The sequence below is a fragment of the Hyperolius riggenbachi genome, chromosome 4 (assembly GCF_040937935.1).
Source record: "Hyperolius riggenbachi isolate aHypRig1 chromosome 4, aHypRig1.pri, whole genome shotgun sequence".
Lineage (NCBI taxonomy): Eukaryota > Metazoa > Chordata > Amphibia > Anura > Hyperoliidae > Hyperolius > Hyperolius riggenbachi.
This window is the reverse complement of record NC_090649.1, coordinates 127,487,841-127,509,343: the sequence shown is the minus strand read 5'-3', so window position 1 is coordinate 127,509,343 and position 21,503 is coordinate 127,487,841. Positions and strand designations below refer to the sequence as shown.

General features: G+C 44.1%; 1 protein-coding gene across 4 annotated transcripts in view; it reads right to left on the bottom strand.

The window, feature by feature from the left end:
* WDR33 (WD repeat domain 33) overlaps nt 1-21,503 on the bottom strand; it is a 162,433-nt gene that overhangs the window by 133,618 nt on the left and 7,312 nt on the right. For all 4 annotated transcript variants that reach the window (XM_068280575.1, XM_068280578.1, XM_068280577.1 and 1 more), the window contains exons 2-6: nt 7,946-8,179; nt 6,746-6,814; nt 2,472-2,576; nt 2,259-2,354; nt 815-966 (exon numbers count right to left, since the gene is read on the bottom strand). In XM_068280575.1, the coding sequence (XP_068136676.1) occupies nt 815-966; nt 2,259-2,354; nt 2,472-2,576; nt 6,746-6,814; nt 7,946-8,149 (626 nt within the window). In that variant the 5' untranslated portion in view covers nt 8,150-8,179. The remainder of the gene's footprint in view (nt 1-814; nt 967-2,258; nt 2,355-2,471; nt 2,577-6,745; nt 6,815-7,945; nt 8,180-21,503) is intronic.

Here is a 21,503-nt window from a genome sequence, read left to right as displayed (position 1 = left end):
ACCTACACTAACACAAACACTGGAAAAATGTTGGAGGTGGTTAGAAAATGGCTACAGGTGTCCAGGGATGTCAAACCTTAGAACTCCATATGCCTGTTTTTTTTTGTTTTGTTTTTTTATTCGCTGCACCTCTAATCTGAGCCTATAATGCATATCCAGTTCATTAACAATCCTTAAGTGCTAGCAAGTTTTGTTCTGGGGTTCCAGTGAAATAATAAATGCAAGATTTTATAAACAATCTGTCAATAAAAATTGAGAGTTCCAAGAATTAGGACAAAATGTTGAAGATGTTGATATTAAGAGTCTTTTGTGATAAAGTACTTGTGCTGTGAAGAGGTCAGTAAATAAAAACATATCAGTTCCATAAGTCTTCACAACTTAAGTAAAAACTACAATATGCTTCATATGCAAAGGAATTAGGTCTTCTGTAGAATTGCTTGTAAAGGATATCCCACACTTCTCCCCATATCTCCTGTAGGACTTAATATTGCGGGAATAGGTGTTTGTTGATTGCCATGGTTCATGCAATGTCACCTTTTTATTATGTCTGTGTGTTTTATTTTGCATCTGTGAGCTATTAAAGGCACAGAATTCTTTATTTATAAAGTAAAGGTCTCGGCATACACAGTTTGTGTGAAAAGCTGTATACAATGCTGTAGGGGGGCAGGAAGGAAAACAACAGTGCAACAGATAATTACAACTGAATAAGCCTGTCCCCCCACACAGCCCAAGACACCCTAAAAGCTTTAAAGAAATACAAAAGTGCAGAAAAAGATTAACAACAGCTATGGAAAAGGTTAGATTTGTTATAAACCTGGCCTCTCTAATCGCCTCCTTATGTGCCTGGAACATCTTGACGTTGTTCATATTAGACTGCCAATACTTCACATATCCACTGTGGTCAGCAGTCAGCATCCACATGTCATTGTGTGACCAGGTCATAGCTCGGACTGGGCTGTCATGAGCCTGAACAGAAGATACAAAGGGTGCAAGACTGTTACTCACCTCATTCGGATCAACAGTTAACATTTACAAATAGTCTAAGGGCATATTCACAGTAGGACGTTGCGTTGTAATGTGACGTTAAAGTCGCAACGCAGCATTACAACGCATTAAAAAAAAAAAAAAAAAAAAGTGGTAACGCACATTAAAACTGCGTTAACGTCACATACAGTCAGATACAGTGGAGCACAGGCAATGAAAAGCATGCTTTCCTGTACATGGTAATGTCTGCGTTTAGAGGTAAAGCACTGCAAGCAGTGAGTTACTATAACGTAACATTTACAACGCGACGTTAACATCGCACTGTGAATGTTGCATAGGCTTAACATTACAGTGTGTTATCCAGCGTTATGACTTTATAACCCAGGACCATAACGTTCCACCGTGAATGCAACCTAAAAACATTAGCAATTCTCTGTCAGTTTAAGTCAACTAAAAGCACTCCACATTACTTTGCACAAACTATTACTTGTTTGATTTTGGCACTAGTGGCTTATCATTCACATAGATAAGCCATCATTTTTGATTTCCTACACTGTTCTAGTTGTTCGATTCCAGAAGAAAAAAAAAAAAAAAAAAAAAAAAAACACCTCTAGAAAATCCCCTTAATTATACAGGATACTTCCTGAAGTCTGATTCTAGCACTCCATGTTTACCCCTCCATCACATATGCATTTACTTTTAAACAATATCAGCTGCCTGGCAGTGTGCTGATCTTCCATGCATCAGTAATGCGACTAATCCACCTGAAACAAGCATGCAGCAAATCCAGTTAAATCAAAGTTAGAAATACCTGATCTGCATGCTTGCTCAAGATCTATGGCTAACGTATTAGAGGCAGAGGATCAGCAGGGACTGCCAAACAATTCTAAACATGGCAGCCTCCTTACACTTTAGGTGTCATTTAACCTTCTACCCTTACCAGCTAAAGCAACCCCATCCCCAAGGACTTTACCCAAACCTGAGGTTGTAACCTTAGCCCATGCAAACATATACTAATTTTAGCTAAAGGTCCAATTGAACAACTGCATTGTGAAGCAGTGAAATTTACACCCTACATTTTAAAGTTTTCATAGCACAGCAATGCAAAGAAAAAGCAGGTATGGTGCTAGTTTTAATGCCAGAATATACAAAAGGATTCTCTCATTCCCTTACAGGTATATACACAAAGTTGTGCAAGTGCTTCAGAGAGCTAATATATATATATAACCCCATGAAGAAAACGGGGAGAAAAAAAAAAAAAAAAAAAATGATACCTGTAAAATGGTCTCAAAATTAAAAGTCAGCCCATTCCATAGTGTAAACTCTCCACTGGAAGCTCCAGTTACTAAGCGTCGACCCTCAGGAGTCCACTGCAATAAATCACAGAATATACATGTCCAATTAAAACAGACAACACACAGAATGTCTACAGGTCTACTAATACTAAAATGCAAGAGGATGGTTACTGATGTATAATGGATACTCACCCTAACTACAAAAACCGGACACTTCACTTTGTTAGTAGAGGTGCGTACAAACTTTGTAGTCACAGCGTTCAGTGGATTATTAAGCATCCCAATAGGAGGAACCAACTGCAATAAAAAAATAAATAAATAATTCAGTTGCAGATAAGGTAATATATGCTCTCCTCCAAAAAGGATCCATCGACAATACAGAACAACCAACAAATATCTGCATCATTCATACAAATGCAATTTGTAATGTTCCCATTCCACAGAGTGCAGGTGTCAATAGTATATACACAGCCTTTGGCAAAATTACATGGTGTGGTTATAGAAAAGTACAGCAGACAATACCTTCTGAATAAAATATATAAGGTTTGCAAATGATAACATGCCTATGGGTGTTCAACAGAGACCAACAGCCACGGTAGCGAATCGGACAGGGTTGAACCAATAAAGCCTCAGTTTTCTTGACTTGGATTTAGACCCCACTTTAACAGTGAAATGTGAAAGCATCTGCTCCTGAATAATCCCCAATCCCCTGTAGTGCGGAAGCACAGGGAGAGGGGAAGGTGCAAAAGAAATTAAGAGTTGGGCGCTCCGAGCAATGTGTTGGGCATGGAGCAGACTAAATACAAAGGAGCTGTAGTAGGAGGAAAGCATCAGTCAGCACACTGTATGCAGTCTTGCTGTACATTTATTTTTCCCTTGAGGTGCTAGGTACACAGTAAGCTCTGAACAGAGATAGTGTTTTAGTGTTTACTCTTAAGTATAGGACATTTTGCACAAGTGTACCAGATTAGAAAAAAAGATGGACGAGTTTTAGGATTATCATTAGATAGATATTTGTAAATTATAGGGTTCCTGTACCACTGAAAAAAAAAATGATCTGACAATAGGGCTTATTCTGCACAATCTTACCGTCCTGACCCATGCAGCTACCCCATGCTCACTTATTTTCTGGAACTATCTCCAGGGTCCCCTTTGGTTCCCAGCAAGTGCTGTTTTGTGCAATACAGCAAACCGTTACCACAAAAACTTTGTGCAATTGTCCTGTAATACCTTGGCATTATTTAATGGATACATCCTGTCAAAATTTGACTTTATATATCTTTGCCGGAGTGCATCTACATTTATCTGCTTGTCAACTTTTTGTTTTAACATATAACGTTTATTACAAGAAACAAAACGGCTATATTGAGACTGTCCAGTTTATTACCTACATATGAAAATTCCATAGGAGTCTCAATCTTCCCTCTACCGTGGGCCTTTAGTGAACTGACTAGAGCTCACTACCACAAAAGAAGTGCATTTGAAGTGGGCATGCGGGAGTCCACAAGCAGCACATGCTTACATAAATGGAAGAGCTCACGCACAAAGGTAATGAGTATAAGCACCTCCATTTACTGTTCATATGCAGATGTGACCGCGCACATTTATGGTTCCCAGATAAACCATTGAAGTGGAACGGGGAGCCTGAAACTGCTACGAATCTTTCACTACAAGTAATAAATAGGGTGCAACCTTAAAGGACAACTGAAGCGAGAGTGATATGGAAGCGGCCATATTTATTACCTTTTAAAGAGGAGCTGTCAGCCATACTATCTTGAAGCCAATCCCGATTATCATTTCCTACCTTAACCACCTTGGCGGTTATGACGAGCTCAGCTCGTCCATTACCGCCGCGGTGGATTTCTCAGGCCCTGGAGGGTCTTTAACCAAATTTTCGGAGGGGGTGTAGCTAGCACTTGGCTAGCTACAATAAGTTAAACCAATTTTTGTAAAAAAAAAAAAAGCCACCCACAATCAATAGAACGCCAGGGTGGTTAATCTCCTCTGCCTGATTGTGTATGCATTGCCCGCCCTCCAACCAGTCTTCAGGCACTTCCACGCAGCTCTGCAATAGAAAGTGCGTGAGAAACACCGGCCAGAGAGGAACGGAGGTGAGGGAGGGGAAAACCAGGAGGGAAAGAGGCTTCAGCCAATCAGGCTGCATTAGTCAAGTCTGGTGCCTGATTAGCATCCTTATTACTTGTTTACCAGATAAAAGTAAATTATTTATTTTAGATTTTATGCCCGACAGTTACACTTTAAGCAATACGGAGCTGCATGGCAGCCCTGCTGGTCCTCTGCCTCTAATAGTTTTAGCCCTGGCCCCTGAACAAGCCTGCAGAAGATCAGGTGTTTGACATTGTCAGATCTGACAAGATTAGCTGCATGCTTGTTTCTGGTGTTATTCATACACTACTACAGGCATTTGGTATTGTTTCAGTTGTCCTTTAATAGTGCATTTTTTATTAAAAGCTCAGGTACCTTTTAGGCAGGGTTCATACTTGAGGATTTGCATGAGTTTTCCCCCGCATGCAGAATAGCACCAGATGTGACAGGCCATGTTAATCAATTGGCTCATTCACATCCATGCACTGTTCCAACACGTGGGAAAACAAACTTACTGCTTGCATGCCTTGCACAATAAAGATTACATTATAACCACTTAAGTACCAGCGGTCTCTGCCCCCCTAAGGATCAGAGATCCTGGTACAAGAAACGGTGGGCCGACAAAAATCGCCGCACGCCGGGAGCCTCAGCCACCCACTCTGCAGTCTCTATGATGGCAGAGCGCTGTGCGCCGGTCAGGAACCGCTTTCACTGGCTCCTGACCCTGCCCATCAATGCAAGCCAATGGTAGCTGCTTACGTTGATGGACAGGGTCAGGAGAAAATTTTAGCAGAACTGCTCGCCGCAAAGCTATGGGCAGCCTGACCCCTGTACTACTTCCGGTTCACATGCCCTGGACCGGATGCATTCATTAGTACGCATGCCCTGGCGGTGCGCATCCTTGATTGTGCGTCTGTGGTCGGGCACGCTCTGCGCATGAGCGTGACGTCACGAAGCGTGGCCAGCCACAGGCGGGACGCTAATAGACAGGTCAGGAGCCAGTTTCATTGGATCCTGACCCACTCACAGGGCTCTGTCATAGAGACAGCAGAGCGAGTGAGCTGCAGCAGGGAGACAGCGCAGAGATCGTCGGGAGCGACGAGAGCGCAAGAACGTGTGGCGTCGGTGTATTGAAATTACGCCCTGACAGCCATCAAAACAGGATGTAGATTTCAATTAGCGCGGTCCTTAAAGGACCTCTGTCGCGAAAATTTTAAAATGTAATATACTTGTAAACACATACTAATAAGTAGTACTTTTCTTCCAGAGTAAAATGAGCCATAAACTACTTTTCTCCTATGTTGCTGTCACAGAAAGTAGTAGAAATCTGACATTACAGACAGATTTTGGACTAGCCATCTTCTCATGGGAAGGTTCTCAGGTTTATTCTTTAAAAAGACATTCCGCTGAAAATGGATATCTACAAGATTGCTGGTCAAAACAAAAAAGTGTGCAGCATCTTTGTAGATATCTTTTTCAGGGAATGTCTTTATAAAGAATAAAGATCATGCTGAGAATCCCTCATGAAGAGATCGACTAGTCCAAAACCTGTTGCTTCTGTCAGATTTATACTACCTACTGTAAGTAACAGCAACATAGGAAAAAATAAATTCATGGCTCTTTTTACTCTGAAAGAAGTGTACTTTATTTGTATGTGTTCTAAATTTAAAGATTTTTGCAACAGTTCATCTTTAAGTAGTCAACATGAAAAAATTCATGATGAAAAGTATGGTTACAGTTTAAAGAGTAACTGTCAGGCTGCAGAAGCTAATTTAAACCTCTATTCTCCTGTGTTAAACAGTTTAGAAGGAAGCCAAAAAGGCATTAGTGAAGATAAAAATCTCTCTTACCTTTGATGTGTGCTTATCAGCAAAGCTGTTAGACCCAAGAGGATGCAAGCCGCATACTATACTGCAAAGCATTCTGGGGCCCTCCCCTCGGCTGCTAATGAGACGTTACAGCAGCTTGTAATCAGTCCAGCGCGTAGCACTGATAAATCTCCGGGCAGAGTACACTGCAGGAGTCAGCTATTGTTCCTAGCCACATGGCTAATTAATATTCACTGCACACTGTTATTCAGTACGAGCTTTTCTGTGATCAGGAAGCAGGCAGGACATGACGACACAATTGGCTTCATAGAAGACAGAAAAACATGGAACCTGCCATGAGCTGTCAGGAGCATCATTCTCTGCATATACTATATACAAATTCTGTGAAGTACAAACGTGGACAGTGAAATGCATATGTAATGTAAGTACAGCCAATCTTTAGCTACTGATATATGTGTTTATTTTCTCTGAGACCTTATACCTAACAGCTCCTCTTTAAGAAAAGGGTTGTACAGAAAAAATATAACTCACATCATTGTAGAATGCAGCATCAGGCTGGATAGCTCTCATATCTCGCTGATCTCGTTGCCATAATCTATTCTGAAAAGGGGAAAAAAAATAAATAAATAATATGAGTTCAAAATGACTGACGATTTTGCAAGACTAATTGTTCCATGTTGCATTTATTGGAGAACCTCTGGTAGACTGAACATATAAATTCAGTTAAATAATTTGATCACTTTTTAAGCAAAGTTATAGAATATAATATGGCAAGAAGTGGATGCAAGTTAAAAGAAATTTAGACTAGACTGACCACCATCCAAATCCAAATATCTATGAATCGATATACTTCAGTTAATTCAGTGATCAGACCGTTTAACCCGGCTGCTATGAGGATGGGAGTTGTTGCATCAAAAATGCATACAAAGCCTTGCTAAAAAACATATGCGAATAAATCTGCGATAACCATTTAGAAGGTGGAGGAAACGGGACTTGCACTGATGTTTGGGAAATTGTGTGTGGTATGATGGTGGCTGACAAATGTGGATGTGACAGGTTTAGTGGGCTTTGTGCGCGCTCTCCTCAGTTAGGGGGTCCCTTGGTGCAAGTAGTTTTAAAATAGTTTGTCTACTCGAGGTTGATTTTATGTATTTTACTTTCCTCTCCACTTCCTATGCCAATAACGTCACTGAGGAGGGGTGGGGGAGTTACATGGGAGGCTGGGGGGAGAACAAAAACACACACACACAGAGTTTGTTCACATTATTAGCGTTTGCTGATTTTTTTTTTTTAAGCGCTGGGGATTTTGCCAATCGCTCTAAAAGCGCTTGTGCAATGATTTCCTAGGGGAATGTTCACATTCGAGCGTTTGGATTTTTTTTAAAGTCGCAAAACGCACTACCTGATGTCAGGAAGTGAAAAATCAATAGCTCCGCAATAGCGCTTATAAAAGCGCTTTTCTAAGCCGAAATAGCTCTGAATGCGCTTGTAAACAAAAACAAACAAACAGAAAAAAAAACCTCATAAAATCATCAGCGCTTGCCAATTATAACAGGGCTGTGGAGTCGGGGCAGTTGTAGGTACCTGGAGTTGGAGGTTTCATAAAATGAAGCAGATGATTTTTGTACCAACTCCACAGCCCTGAATTATAAAGTGAACAAGGCCTTACTGAATCTGTAAAAATCATTGTCTGAAATCCATCGTGGCACAACATTAAATGACTACACTTACTTCCAAATACTTGATAACAGAGGGATTGTAATCTATAGTCTTGCGATTCACAGCCTTTCGCATACGTTTGCCATCAAATGTGAGCTGCTGCATGGCCTGCTGTTGTGCATAATCAGGACGTTTGTAGAACAGCTGGCGAGGAGCTTGGTGCTGGAAACGTGGCATGTGAAAGAAACGCGGGGGTGAACCAATCTCCGTTGCCATTTTGATGTCCAATGAGGGGGTTGGGAGAACCTTAAAAATAGAATAAAATAAAGATTAATATTAGAGGAATATCACAAACAAATTATGAGACTCAAGGTTTGCAGCATTAGCACTCTAGCATCACTGATGTCATGAAGAATATTTGATGCACATACTGGAAAAGAAAAATTCTACCAGACCTTGGAAAAATCAGCAGTAAGATTTCCATGTAGGAATTTACCGGTCGGGGGGGGGGGGGGGGGGGGGGGGGGGGGCATTCCCAGGTCCCATTCCCAGGAAAAGCACACGAAAATACATGAAATGAAAACAACTAGTTTGCAAATTGCTAGACTCTGGTCAGAGATGGCCCCGACTCTGCAGAGTGTAGTCTAGCGAATGAGCTCTAGAAGGGAATTTGGCTCCAGATTTAGAAGAAAAAAAATTCTAGCGCAGTGGTGCCTTTTCTCGCTGTTCCAGTTAGCTGCCGTCAGCCAAAACTGAGCAGACAATGCAGATTTGTAAGCGAAAACCCGCTGCATAATGCTAGGTACACATAACATTTACTGGCAGATTTACTGGCAGATTGATTATTTTCAACATGTCTGATTTCCAATCAATTTAGCATTCACTTCTATGAAAAAAAAAAAAAATACATTTCCACCATGTTCGATCTGTTTTCCTATCAGGCAGAAAATCTCATCGCGTGTACCTAGCTCTTTGGTTATTGACATAACGTACTTGAAAATACTAAGAAATTGGACACACATTATACCAATAGACCAGGGGTCCCCAACCACCGGGCCGCGGCCCACTGCCGGTCCGTTGGCAGTTTCCAGCTGGGACGCGGCAGGTCTGTCATCTCCCCCCCGCGGCCGCCGCTCCTGTCCTGTTACCTTCTGAGTGGCGGCCGCATCCGGATTCCCCCCCAGGCGCCGCTCTCCTTCATCCAGCATCTCCGATAACATCAGCAAAGACGCGCCGCTGTAGGAGGGAAGGAGGCGGGGAAGCAGTTTCCATGGTAGCGGCGATGCATATCGCCGCTACAGGAAGCCGCTGCCCCGCCTCCTTCCTTCCTACAGCAGCGCGTCTTTGCTGAGGTTATCGGAGATGCTGGATGAAGGAGAGCGTCGCCTGGGGGGGGGGTAGAATCCGGAAGCGGCCACCGCTCATAAGGTAACAGGACAGGAGCGGCGGCCGCGGGGGGGGGGGGGGGGGTAGATGACAGACTGGGCACTTTACTAGCCATAGCTGGGGCACTATACTAGCCATAGCTGGGGCACTATACTAGCCATAGCTGGACAATATACTAGCTATACTGGGGCAACTAAACTCCCTATACTGGGGCAACTAAACTCCCTATACTGGGGCAACTAAACTCCCTATACTGGGGAAAGTATGCTAGCTATGCCGTCGCACCACAGACCCCCGCCCCCCCCCCCGTAACCCGCTGCGCAGGACACTGTCCACCTGCAATAGACAACAAGGACTTGTACAAGTGTGTACATTCATTTTGTATCACCTTCCTAACTTCCCAACTGGAAATTATAAATTTAACAATGTATTTACAAAAGCTGTTCCATTAAAAAGGGAAACGCTGGCAGAATACATCTCAAAAATAAAATATATATCACCACCCTCAAAGAATTGCACGCCTAGTATACCGTATACCTAGCCTACAATAGTAAAGTAGTGGTATCTGGCCGCACTCCTAGTTGTATGTGAGGTGCAACGATCTGAGTCACCAGAGCACCAGGTGGCAATCGACAATTTGTCTAGCAAAAGGATCAGCACACTCAGTAGTATACTGCAAAACTTCAAGCTCAAAAAAAAAAAAAAAGTTTCCATAAATACACTTTGCGTACAACAAGGACCAGCAACTTGCAGTACATCGGCACCAAAGACACTCAAAGCCCATCAAATGCCTGCTGGCCAACTTGTAGAAAAAGTCAGTGGGGGAATACAGTCCAAGATCCACACTTCCCAGGAAAAATGGCAACAGACACACGGGCCTATTGCTGTTTCGGGCAGCAGCCCATCTTCAAGACGATAAATGTGGGGACAGCTCAATGACAGAGCTGTCCCCTATACAGTGCTGCACTAGATCACAGATGTACAAGTGATTGTCTTTTTTCAGCCTGCCAGCTGCGATTGTGGAGCTCCGCTCTGTAACTGAGCGGGGATGCCCCCACATTCGTGCACGTGATCCCAGCTAATCTCTGCCGTGACGCTGATCGGTGTTAGTAATAACCAAATTCGTTCATAGGCAGTGTCATACTTGGGACTTGTTTCTCACTGAAAAATGTGGAGACGAGGCTAACCTAGGCTATAAGCATAAACTAAACAAATTCATTGAAAACGGTTGCACAGCCTCATAAAGTATACCAAGTCACATTTATTGTATCAAAAAATTAAGACACCAACCCTCAATCACATGTATATATCACAGATCAACCATTCCAAAAAGAACCCCCATAAAAACAGTAGCTGCGGATTGCATATATGACGCTAGCTGCGTTTCAGACTCAAACAATCTTTATATAGTACTGTGGAAACAAAACTGTATCTGGCCAGAAATATCAATTTCCTACATTTGAACTGGCGTCCGCGCAATCATACATCACACACACTTGTGCCCAGATGACTCAATATGGAGGGCCCCCCTCTTCTTATATGAAATTCATTTTTCCCAAGGGATTCAGTTCACTATAATGTCTGAGGAACTTGAATGGTTGGCCACTTGATCAAAACAGGGAGGATTAGATCTCACCCATATTAATAACAGCATTCGGTCAGAAGAGACTCCGTTGGTCCGCACAACAGGGTCCTGGTAGATTGCTTGGGAGCATGCTGCCATCGGCTGCTAACGGCTCCATCCCATCATGCCAAGGATTTCCCTTACAGAGGACGCCAGCCCGGAGTTCCGTATTCCACATGTGTGGATGAGTGCTGCGGTACACGCAGCCGCGTCAGCTCCGCCCACCGCTGATCGGTGTTAGGCAGTCCTGGGGGAGCCACCTTCAGAGTTAGGTGGTCAGGAAAGAGTTAAAAGAGGAGGCTCCGCTGACCCCCCTTTCTGACGGTGCGCAGGATCTCCAGGTCATCCTCTACTGCACCTGTGCCGCCGTCAATCACCTCCACCTAGTCCGGAACATACTGCGCAGGTGCAGAACAACTGCACCTACGCAGTATGTTCCGGACCACGTGAAGGCGATTGACAGCGGCCTGCAGGTCGTCCTTGCATCGTCGGGGAACTGGGCCAGCGGAGCTGCCAGGGGCTGTAGGAAGCCCCAGGTAAGTAGTACTATGTGTAGCAGGAGTGGCTTGAGGACTCCTTGTAATTTATTAGGAGTCAGCATTTTTTTTACCAACTCCAGGTACTCAAAAAATGCACCGACTCCACAGCCCTGTGCTGAAAGGCCTAAGCTTTGCATAACTAACTTCTAATTTTTCAAAAATGTTCATGCAGGTTTTTTTCTTATGCCAGCCCCATTCAGCTACATGGGTTGAAGGTAGGCTAGGTGGTGGCAAGCGCAAAATAAATGTGCGCACGTGGGTGTTAAAAGTGTGCAGTTATTTGCTATTTGTCAGGAAAGGAGGCTAAAGTGAGCAGGGGATGCAAGGAGGCACAGAGCCTGGAGAACAAAGGTTTGGATATTTCTGACAGTGTGAGATTCCATAGTAATGTTGTGGCCAGACAAGATGGAAGAAGAGTAAATTAGAATATGCCACTGACATCTTACACATTGAACCAGTAATGCGTAAAAATGTATGTGTTAATATTCCTGCACTAGCGGGAATGCCTAAAAATTTACACAATGCGCCCCGCCGACCTCCGAGGTCGGCAAGCTGCCAGCGGGGGACTGGAGCAGTGCTAAGTGACTACGATGGCACAGGATGGGGCTGGTAGAAGCCCCAGGTAAGTGAAACTCTTTTATTTTGCTTGAACCTTCCCTTTAAGAGGCTACCAGAACCCTCAGCAACTTTTTTTTTTTTTTTAAAGGGCACTTTTCCGTCAGCCGGGCGCAAGTGTAATAGGGCAAAGTAATGCGTTCTGTGAGCCCATTAGCCACCCGCAACTTTAATAGGGCAATGTAACAGATGAAGCTGTCTGCTTCAGCTCTTCCTCCTCTCCTCCCCTTGGAACACTGGCAGCCGGGGACACGCAGTCGTACGTCGCGGCAGGGAATCCTGCTGTTCGTTCTTGCAGAGCGGGTGCTGGCAGAAGCAATGTCTGCAGCCTCCCCGCTCTGCTTGTTTCGTGCGACAAACGACTCTCGGGGACACACGTGTCCCCCAGCTGCCAGTGTTCTATAGGAGAGAGGAAGGGGGAGGAGAAGAGGCAGAGCCGAAGCCGGCGGCTCACGGAATACATTACTTTGCCCTATTAACTCTGGCGCCCGCCTCACGGAAAAGTACCAAAAAAAAAGTATACATTTGCATGTTTTGCCTTTTCATATCAATCAGGTAATCAACTGAAATTATTAAGTGCCTGAAAAGTTATCATGGCTAAAGACACACACACACTAAAACCTTTGCTTTATACTTTTTCTGGAAAAAGCTGTTCACTGCATTACCATTTTGTCAGTCCATCTCCCGTTCCTTTGCACATGAGACTGTTTCCCTGCCTTCATTGAGCGATACAGGAAAAGCATTTCAATTTTAAAAAAAATACTAACCAAAATTTTTTTTAAACCGGAAAAAAAAAAAAATGACATTCTGCTGCAGTACATTGAGGGCACTGGAGGCATAGGGGGCCTAGTGTAGGTACGGGGACAGATGGCACGGTATTTCGGCTTACAGACAGATTTATGTTAAAGACAAACTTACAGTCCCAATCTCGTTTCTTAACCATAGACTACCTGTATAGATTGTGGATGGTGTAAAAGGTCACTTTTTCTTTTACTTAAAGGGAACCTAAACTAAGTATATGGATTTGTCCTTTAAAAATACCAGTTGCCTGACTCCCCTGCCGATCCTGTGTCTCTAATACTTTTAGCCACAGCCCCTGAACAGGCATGCAGATCAGGTGCTCTGACTGGATTAGCTGCATGCTTGTTTCAGGTGTGCGATTCAGCCACTACTGCAGCAAAAGAGATCAGGAGTGCCAAGCAACTGGTATGGTTTAAAAGGAAACATCCATAAAGGTTCCCTTTAAAAACATGAACTTTTATCAGAGACACTTCTCAAACACAAATTCACTATTTCCCAAGGAGTAACCACTCAGCCACTGCAGCTGCCATTAAAATGCTTAGCTCAGAGATAGGTTTGTAAAAGCCAAACCATGAGTAGGCACTTTAAACCTCAGTTCAACTGCCTAAACAGCCTCCCATGAAAGGGTCTAAACAGCCTCCCATGAAAGCCATGTCTTGTTTGTAAACACTGCCTAAAACTGGCAATTACAAGTCAGGATCACAGCAGGAAGTAGCAGAAACAGCACAGAGGTGCCCAGGAGACCATAATGAATAGAATAGTATGCTTTTTATTGTAAGAATTTTAGAGTACAGATTCTCTTTAAAATACCCATGGGAATAATACTCAGTATCAGATGTTATGGCTGCTCATCTGTGGCAAGAATTTTGTTTTCCAAAAAACATTCAGTGGCATAAGTCCACTGAGACAGATCTCTGATTTAGCTTAGGGCTAGCATCATGCTTCCATAGCAACACTGCAACTGACAACCTCCATTCACTACTGTATCTGCACACAAACAGCCAGATTTAGGCAAAAAACAGAGCCCCCAACACCACAGATCAATGAGATGCTAATTTATTCAAACTGATGTAAATCTCCTGCAATTTGTAAGTATTTTAAAACTGGACCAAACAAATGTAATTGCTACAGAATTGAATTGGCCCAATCCCAAGCCGCATACAAATCGATCATCTCTTGCAGACATTACTAGTTTCTACAAATAATGTTCTATGGCCTAAGCTGCAGATATTGGCTGTGCGTGTCCACTACAGAGAACATTCAAGAGTACTTCCAGTGAAAAAAAAAAAAAAAAATAACCCACACAGAGCCATTGTACACACTCAGAAAAGGTACCAGAAATGTAATCTCAAGCGATTATTTTTTAGTATACATCCAAATCAGACTTGCCGATATTACCTCTTCCATGTACTGTAGTATGAAAGCCAAAAGATTTAAATATTATGAATAGATTGTGTTGGTAAGCGCTCATACTATATGGAGGTGGTAACATTTGTCAACCAAGACTGGAAGAATGTACCTCAAGATGATCGTACAGTATGTACGGGCCTCAAGAATAGGAACTAGGCCTGGGGGTGCAAAGATATTACACCAGGAAAAAGGGGTAGCAAATTGGCTTAAAGGAGTTCTTTCACGAAAAAAGTAGGCAGTTAAAAAATGTGACAGATGACAGGTTTTGGGCCAGTCCATCTTTTTAAGGGGGATTCTCAGGGCTTTCTTTGTTTTCAACAGCATTTCCTGAACAAGTTGCAAATTTTAACTGACATAATAGCAGTGTTCTCCCCAGAGCCTATTAGCCGGGCGGAGCGCCCACCTGGGTCTCTGTTCCCGCCCGGCTGCTGTGATTAGGCTCAATCTAAAGCAGAGACTCATTCCTCTGCACGGAGTTTTGAATCATTTCTCTGCACAGTTTTGAATCATTCCTCTGCACAGAGTTTCGATTCATTCCTCTGCACAGAGTTTTGAATCACTAGCCCTCCTCCTCCTAGAATCTCCGCCCTCCTCCTCAGCTCCTTCCTATCAGCAGCGTGGAGGGGCGGGGAAAGCTCCTAGCACAGAGCAGAAATGAGTCAGACCGCGGAAGCTTTCAGCTGCAGTCCAGACTTCAGGCACAGAATAGAATGTGCAGCTCTATTGCTTTCCTTTTGGTGAGTCACCTGATCTCCCCAGCTACTACAGTGCACAGACACTCTCCTTTCCCTGCAATGTCCAGAAACCTCAAATACTGGCTGATCAACACATTTCCTTTTTTCTACTGATAATACAGATAACAAGCTGTTTACAGGATCTGTAACCTGAACCTGGTGCTGCATTCACTCTGCCTACTGTGTTCCTGCACTTCATCACAAACTGACCCTCAAGTGTTCAGTTAAATCACTGAGATATCCAGCTTCCAGTATGGGCAAATGAATGGCAAACCGTTCAGTACAGCATGTTTAACTTATCTTTGCTCAGCAGTTAGTTTTAGGTTGAACAGAAGATTTACAGCCATCCAGTTAAGCCAGAATACTAAATCATTGTAGCATGGTTTTTACAGTCTTCTCTGGAGTTCTCACCATGATTGTCACCTGCCTGTGTGATTTTAGTCAGCACTCTTCTGCTCCTATACAGCAGCAGGAGTCACATACATTGCATGCTGGGAGTGGTTAATGATGTCTGGTCATATATGTGATGATGGGTGCTATGGCAATAAGGCCCCATTAACACTTTTCAGGGAATGTCCAGAGCTTTACCGAATGCCAGCAAACAGAGGTACTATGACAAAGTTGCCCTGTGGTAGCATTTACACTACAGTTGCAATTTGTATGAAAATATCATACATATACAGCATTTTGGAAGCGCTCGCAATGTGATTTTTGTTTCTCAAACAAGTTATTCCCCCCTTTCCCCCAAACCAGCACGATCTAGAAATCTCCCCATCTAGTGTGACCCTCCCTCTCCAGCAGCACCCAGCGTGACCTTACTTCCCCAACCGGCTACTTTTTCGTGCCACCCGGCTACAAAATATTTCTGGGGAGAACACTGTAATAGTGTGCAAGTGATTAGGGAGGGAGGCCGGCTGGTATCTTGCTATTTTGGCAGTTAAACTGTTGTTCAGGAAATGCTGTTGAAAACAAAGAAAGCCCTGAGAATCCCCCTTAAAAAGATGGACTGGCCCAAAACCTGTCATCTGTCACATTTTTTAACTGCCTACTTTTTTCGTGAAAGAGCCCCTTTAAAAGGCATCTATGTACATGTGAAAGCCTCACAGTGCAAGAAAGGAGGAAGTGCAATTTCAGGGACTGCAGATTCTATACAAATCAAAGAATGTATAGAGCTGACGAAGGTGCGAATACAAACGCCATGGTTGTCACTTGAAGGGATCGGGACTTAGGGCCAGTTCACACTGCAGGATTAAAAAAATAAATAAATAAATTTCACCCACCCAGAGAGATCAGTCTCCAAAAAAAAGGTATCAGTTTCTCATCCGTTCCGTTAGCAATGCATCAGTCGATCCAGAGAAATCACTCCCACCTCAAACTTGCTGTCCATTCTAAAGGAGCAATGTGAACGGATCCTATTGATTAACACCTCCGTTAGGATCAGTTTTTTTAAGCCAGTGTGAACTGGGTCTTAAAGGTCAACTGAACTGAGGGGGATATGGAGGATGCCATATTCATTTCCTTTTAAGCAATACCACTTGCCTGGCTGTCCTGCTGATCCTCTGCCTTAATACGTTTAGCCATAGACCCTGACCAAGCTTATCAGATGTCAGATCTGACAAGATTAGCTGCATGCATGTACCAGAGGCAGATTTTGAATTTCCTCCAAATCATATCAGGCAAGAGCTTATCAGATAAATATTAGAGTGCCCGCGCTCCTTACCGTATACAAACATGGTCACACCTGCACGGTAAGCTGGAGCCACTGATCCACTAGGGGCTCAGCGCTACTGTACAGGCGCAGCAGTGCTCGAGAAGGTGCAGCACAGCGTCCGTGCACAGTGGGGAACACTGCTGCAAACTTCCAGAGGGTCCTGGGCAGTAACCATGGTCTGGAGGAAGAAATAGGAAGCCAACTTCATAGGCAAGAATCTGTTTTAGGTCATAATCCTCCTCAGGTATCAGCTCAGGAGACAGATGCTGTACAGGCACCTCTCTTTGCTACAGCAGGTTAGGGCCTATATCCACTAGCCGCAAATCATGGCAGTTTTCCACACGTGATTATGGATGCGGAATCACAGCCGTGTATCAATACCTGCATATGAATTTTGTGCGGGAGAAGAGAAAAAAAAAATACGAGGCATGCAACAGATTTCCCTCAGGGTGGATCTAAATCCCCATAACAGTGCATGTGCAAAGTGATATGGAAGCCAATTCACATCAGCCAATGTACAGGTAAATATATTTTGAAAATGGACACAGGAGCTCAGTGGAAACATGCATTTACTGTTTAAAGATGGCATTCTAGATCTTAAGAAGTTTATGGGACATCTGTACACAAGATCCATTTTAAGTCGAGGTGGCCACAAGTAGCAGCAGTGGCAGAGAACTGTAGAGAATGTGTACTCAAAGGCTCTGCTAAAGTTAACGCCTAGTACTGAACTACCACAGGCAAGCACAAAAACAAAAGTACACCATGTTCTGACAACAGCTTGAGGCCTCTTTCCCACCAGGACGTTGCATTTTAAGGGACGTTATGGTCGCATAATTTGCCCCTAACGCAATGCCTGGTGGTGTTGGAGGTGGACGCCAGAGTGAGCCTAGCTGTGCGGCTGTTGGTGCGCCTTTTGTCTCATACCTTGCGGGGACCACGTGATCGGAACACTCCGCATCACATGGTCCTGCCAGCCAATCAGCGGCCGCTCCAGGAAGAAAACACAGCAGAAGTGATGGGAAGTCCGGCTCTTCCTATCTCTACTGTTCAGAATCGATTCAGAGCAGCAGGATTAAACCTAGTGATGGGAAGTCCGGCTCTTTCCAATGAATCGATTCAATGAATAGAGCCGAACTTCCCATCACTACAGGGCAGTGTAGTGAATATTAAAGAGAGTCTGAAGCGAGAATGAATCTCGCTTCAGACCTCATAGTTAGCAGGGGCATGCGTGCCCCTGCTAAAAACGCAGCTATCCCGCAGCTTAACGGGGGTCCCTGATCCCCCAAATCGCCTCCGTAATGCAGGGGAGCGCGTCCTGGTTGGGGCAGGGCTAACCGCTGCAGCCCTGCCCCACGCGCGTCTGTCAGACGCGTATCTCTGCCTCTCCCCCGCCCCTCAGTCTTCCTTCACTGAGAGGGGCGGGGGAGAGGCGGCGATGCGCGTCTGATAGACGCGACTGGAGGCAGGGCTGCAGCCGTTAGCCCTGCCTCCAGGAAGGGAATATTTACGACCAAGACTACGACCAAGTCTAGGAGGGGTGGGTTTGGGGGTGAAGGGACCCCCGTTTAGCGGCAGTTTAGCAGGGGCACACGTGCCCCTGCTAAGTATGAGCTCTAAAGCGAGATTTATTCTCGCTTCAGAGTCTCTTTAATTAGTCATGTGTTTAACAATAGCGGACTCTCCCCTCAAAATAAAACAAACAATATGGAGCATATGCAAACAGTCTAACGTAGAACGCACAGCATGCTGCACCTTTAAATAACATGCAGCGTTACAATTTAAACGCAACATGGGCACTGATTTTTCCCACCCCATTGATTTTTCATTACTGTGAGTTGGGCTGCATTACAGGCTGCACTAACGTGCGCCTGTAACGTCTCACTGTGAAAGCAAAATTAAAAAAAAGGAGTTACAAAAATCGCTGGTTACAGCTGCACACACAGGCAGCACCTGCATTGAGAACTTTTGGGTGCAGCATGAGATGGACATAACACAAACTAAGGGCTGATGCACACCAAGGGCTTGATTCACTAAACCGTGATAACTCATATCACGTGTACGCTAGCGTTTTCGTGCGCAATCACAAATTTTTGCACGTAATAGCACGAGAAAATTTTCAATTACGCACCAAATTTCACGCGAAAACGCAAGCGCAGCCGTGATAGGAGTTATCGCGGTTTAGTGATTCAAGCCCCAAGAACAATTCTGAGCATTCTTTAAAAATGCTTGCGGTTTGAAAACCGCTTGGCTAATGTATTTCAATGGGATGGTGCACACCAGAGAGATTCATTTTTTCCCCAAACACAAACTCGGGTCCTGCAGCATTTTTGCGGATTTCTGAGGCAATTCTGCCTCAATGTTAAGTATTGGAAAGTGGAAAATCGCTCAGAAAAGCAATTGATCAGAGCAATTTTCCACGCGTTTTTGTTACAGAAGCTGTTCAGTTACAGCTCTACTATAAAACAAGAAATAAAATCTGCTACACCAAAACGCTCCAAAAAACGCTAGGCATGTGTAGAAAAATCGCTCTGCACATGCCTAGAATCACTCAAAGATACGCTAGCAGTTTTTGGTGTGCACTGGCCCTGATTCCCAAAAGAGTAGGTACACATCAGCCATTAGTGTCACCCATCAGGTTTGTGTTCAATGCTGTTGGCAGCACTGCGGGGGAATGAGCGGTGAACACATGCATTACATCTGTTTCTATGGAGAAGGGGCAACATGGCTCAAATTGAAGCATGTTCCAGCAGGCAGGGGAAAAAAAAAATACTCTGGGTCAAGGTGATTTGAACACCCAGCTTGTGGAACACATGTACATACAAACAATATTCCGGTGACACACCCCCTACAGTGTTCTCCCTAGAATTTTTTTTCCAGCCGGGTGGCATGAAAAAGTAGCCGGGTGGGTTTTTTTTTTTATTCCATATAGATTCTATTTCATATAGATGTTATTTGCTGCTGGGGTCAAGGGGTATTGCAGATAATGTACAGGGGTCAGGATTATACTAAATTAGTATGGAACTGACCCCTGTACACTATCTGCAATAACCCTCAACCCCAGCAGCAAGAAAGTGAAAGGATCTTCAAGAAAGATGGATATGACAAAAAGTAGCAAAATGTACTAGCCAGCTTAAACGGGAACTGACCTTAAAATTTGATACTGTAATAAATAAAAATATATGTTTGCTGTAATACACCTTTTAGTTGTCCTAATTTCTGTTACTGCATTTTAGTGCAGTGTGGAGCCATATGTTGGTTGGCAGGTTTACAGTGCCATTCAGTTTATTTCTACTTCCTCCAGCCCCTCCTTCCTCAAGCAGCTCCTTTCTCCAATCAGTATGCAAATTAGCCTGTGATAGTGTACAGTTACAGTGATGTTATCTGGCTGCGCCTGTCTATGACTGTCTGTGTTTTCAAGCCTGTCATTTTTCTTCTCTGTATTTTGTCTATTCTCTGTAGTCCTCTACTGTCAGTATACCGCACTGGGCACATTTTACACTAGGAGAGGGGGAGCCATCCCCGGGGGTTCCGTCGTGTTTGTCATTACAATATCCCACTACATTTCTGCTGTGCACCAGATTGAGCTTGTTGGCCCTACATCTTCCAGCATATCTGATCGATACAAGTAACACAAAATTGGTTGCATCGTCAATTGGGCATGCTCTTGGTGGCACCAATCTTTATTCGGTTATAATAGTGGAATCAGATGGTCGATTGACTGCCAAGTTTCCAGATGTATGGCCAGCTTTACACAATGCACATATCTAAACCAGTTATCAAATGCAAGTTATCTCCCACACGAGACCTAGCAACTTACAATGAATTAAAAAATGCACTAACTACCGCCACATATTGCAACAAAAACCAACGCCATAAGATTTGTAAGCCAGGATTTGGGGCAGCACAGAGGCATAGTAGTTAGCGCTCGTCTTGTAGCACTGGGTCCCCGGTTCAAATTCCAGCCAGGGCTCTATCTGCATGGAGTTTGTATGTTTCCCTGTGTCTATATGGGTTTCCTCCGGGCACTTTGATTTCCTCCCACATCCCAAAACCATATATATGCGCTACACAATACACACAGAGACATATGACTATGGTAGGGATTAGATTGTGATTAGCCCTTCTGGGGGACAGTTAGTGACAATATACTCTGTACAGCACTGCGTAATATATCGGCACTTTATAAATACTGTAATAGCCCTGGCAACACCCCTCCTAACAAAGTATGTGCCCAGTGTAACAATACATTACCTGTCCCAGGCCTCCGCTTGTCCCTCCGCTTTCCCCTGGCCATACACGCACACCCTACGTAGTTTCCTAGTACGAGCGCACGTATGACATCACACACATGGTCAAGGCGGCGGGAGCACAATCAAGTATGTGCATGACCAGAGCCATGCAGGCACACTGGCCCCAAAACGAAACTAGCTGCCTGCGGGGGACTGGAGGATCGGTTTGAGACAGTGCAGGACGTCTGCAGGGGGCTGGGGGAAGCTCCAGGTAAGTGAAACTTTTTTCTATCTAGCAGGGAAGGTCTTTCACACCACCCTATAAAAAGTCCACTTGCAGCCTAGACAAGACATCCCCCTCTCCTCCCATAAAACCTACCTCTTATACAGACTACCTCCCCCCCCCCCCCCCCCAACGGCACTTATGCCAATCAGCCCCAGCAATACCCTCCCCAATTCCCGGAAAGCATGACTTTATACAAAAACAAAAAACACAAGCATATGCTCTGACACATACACATAATGGACACACAGAGGCGCACACACACACTGGCACTCACATTGTGGTCACTCAGACACAC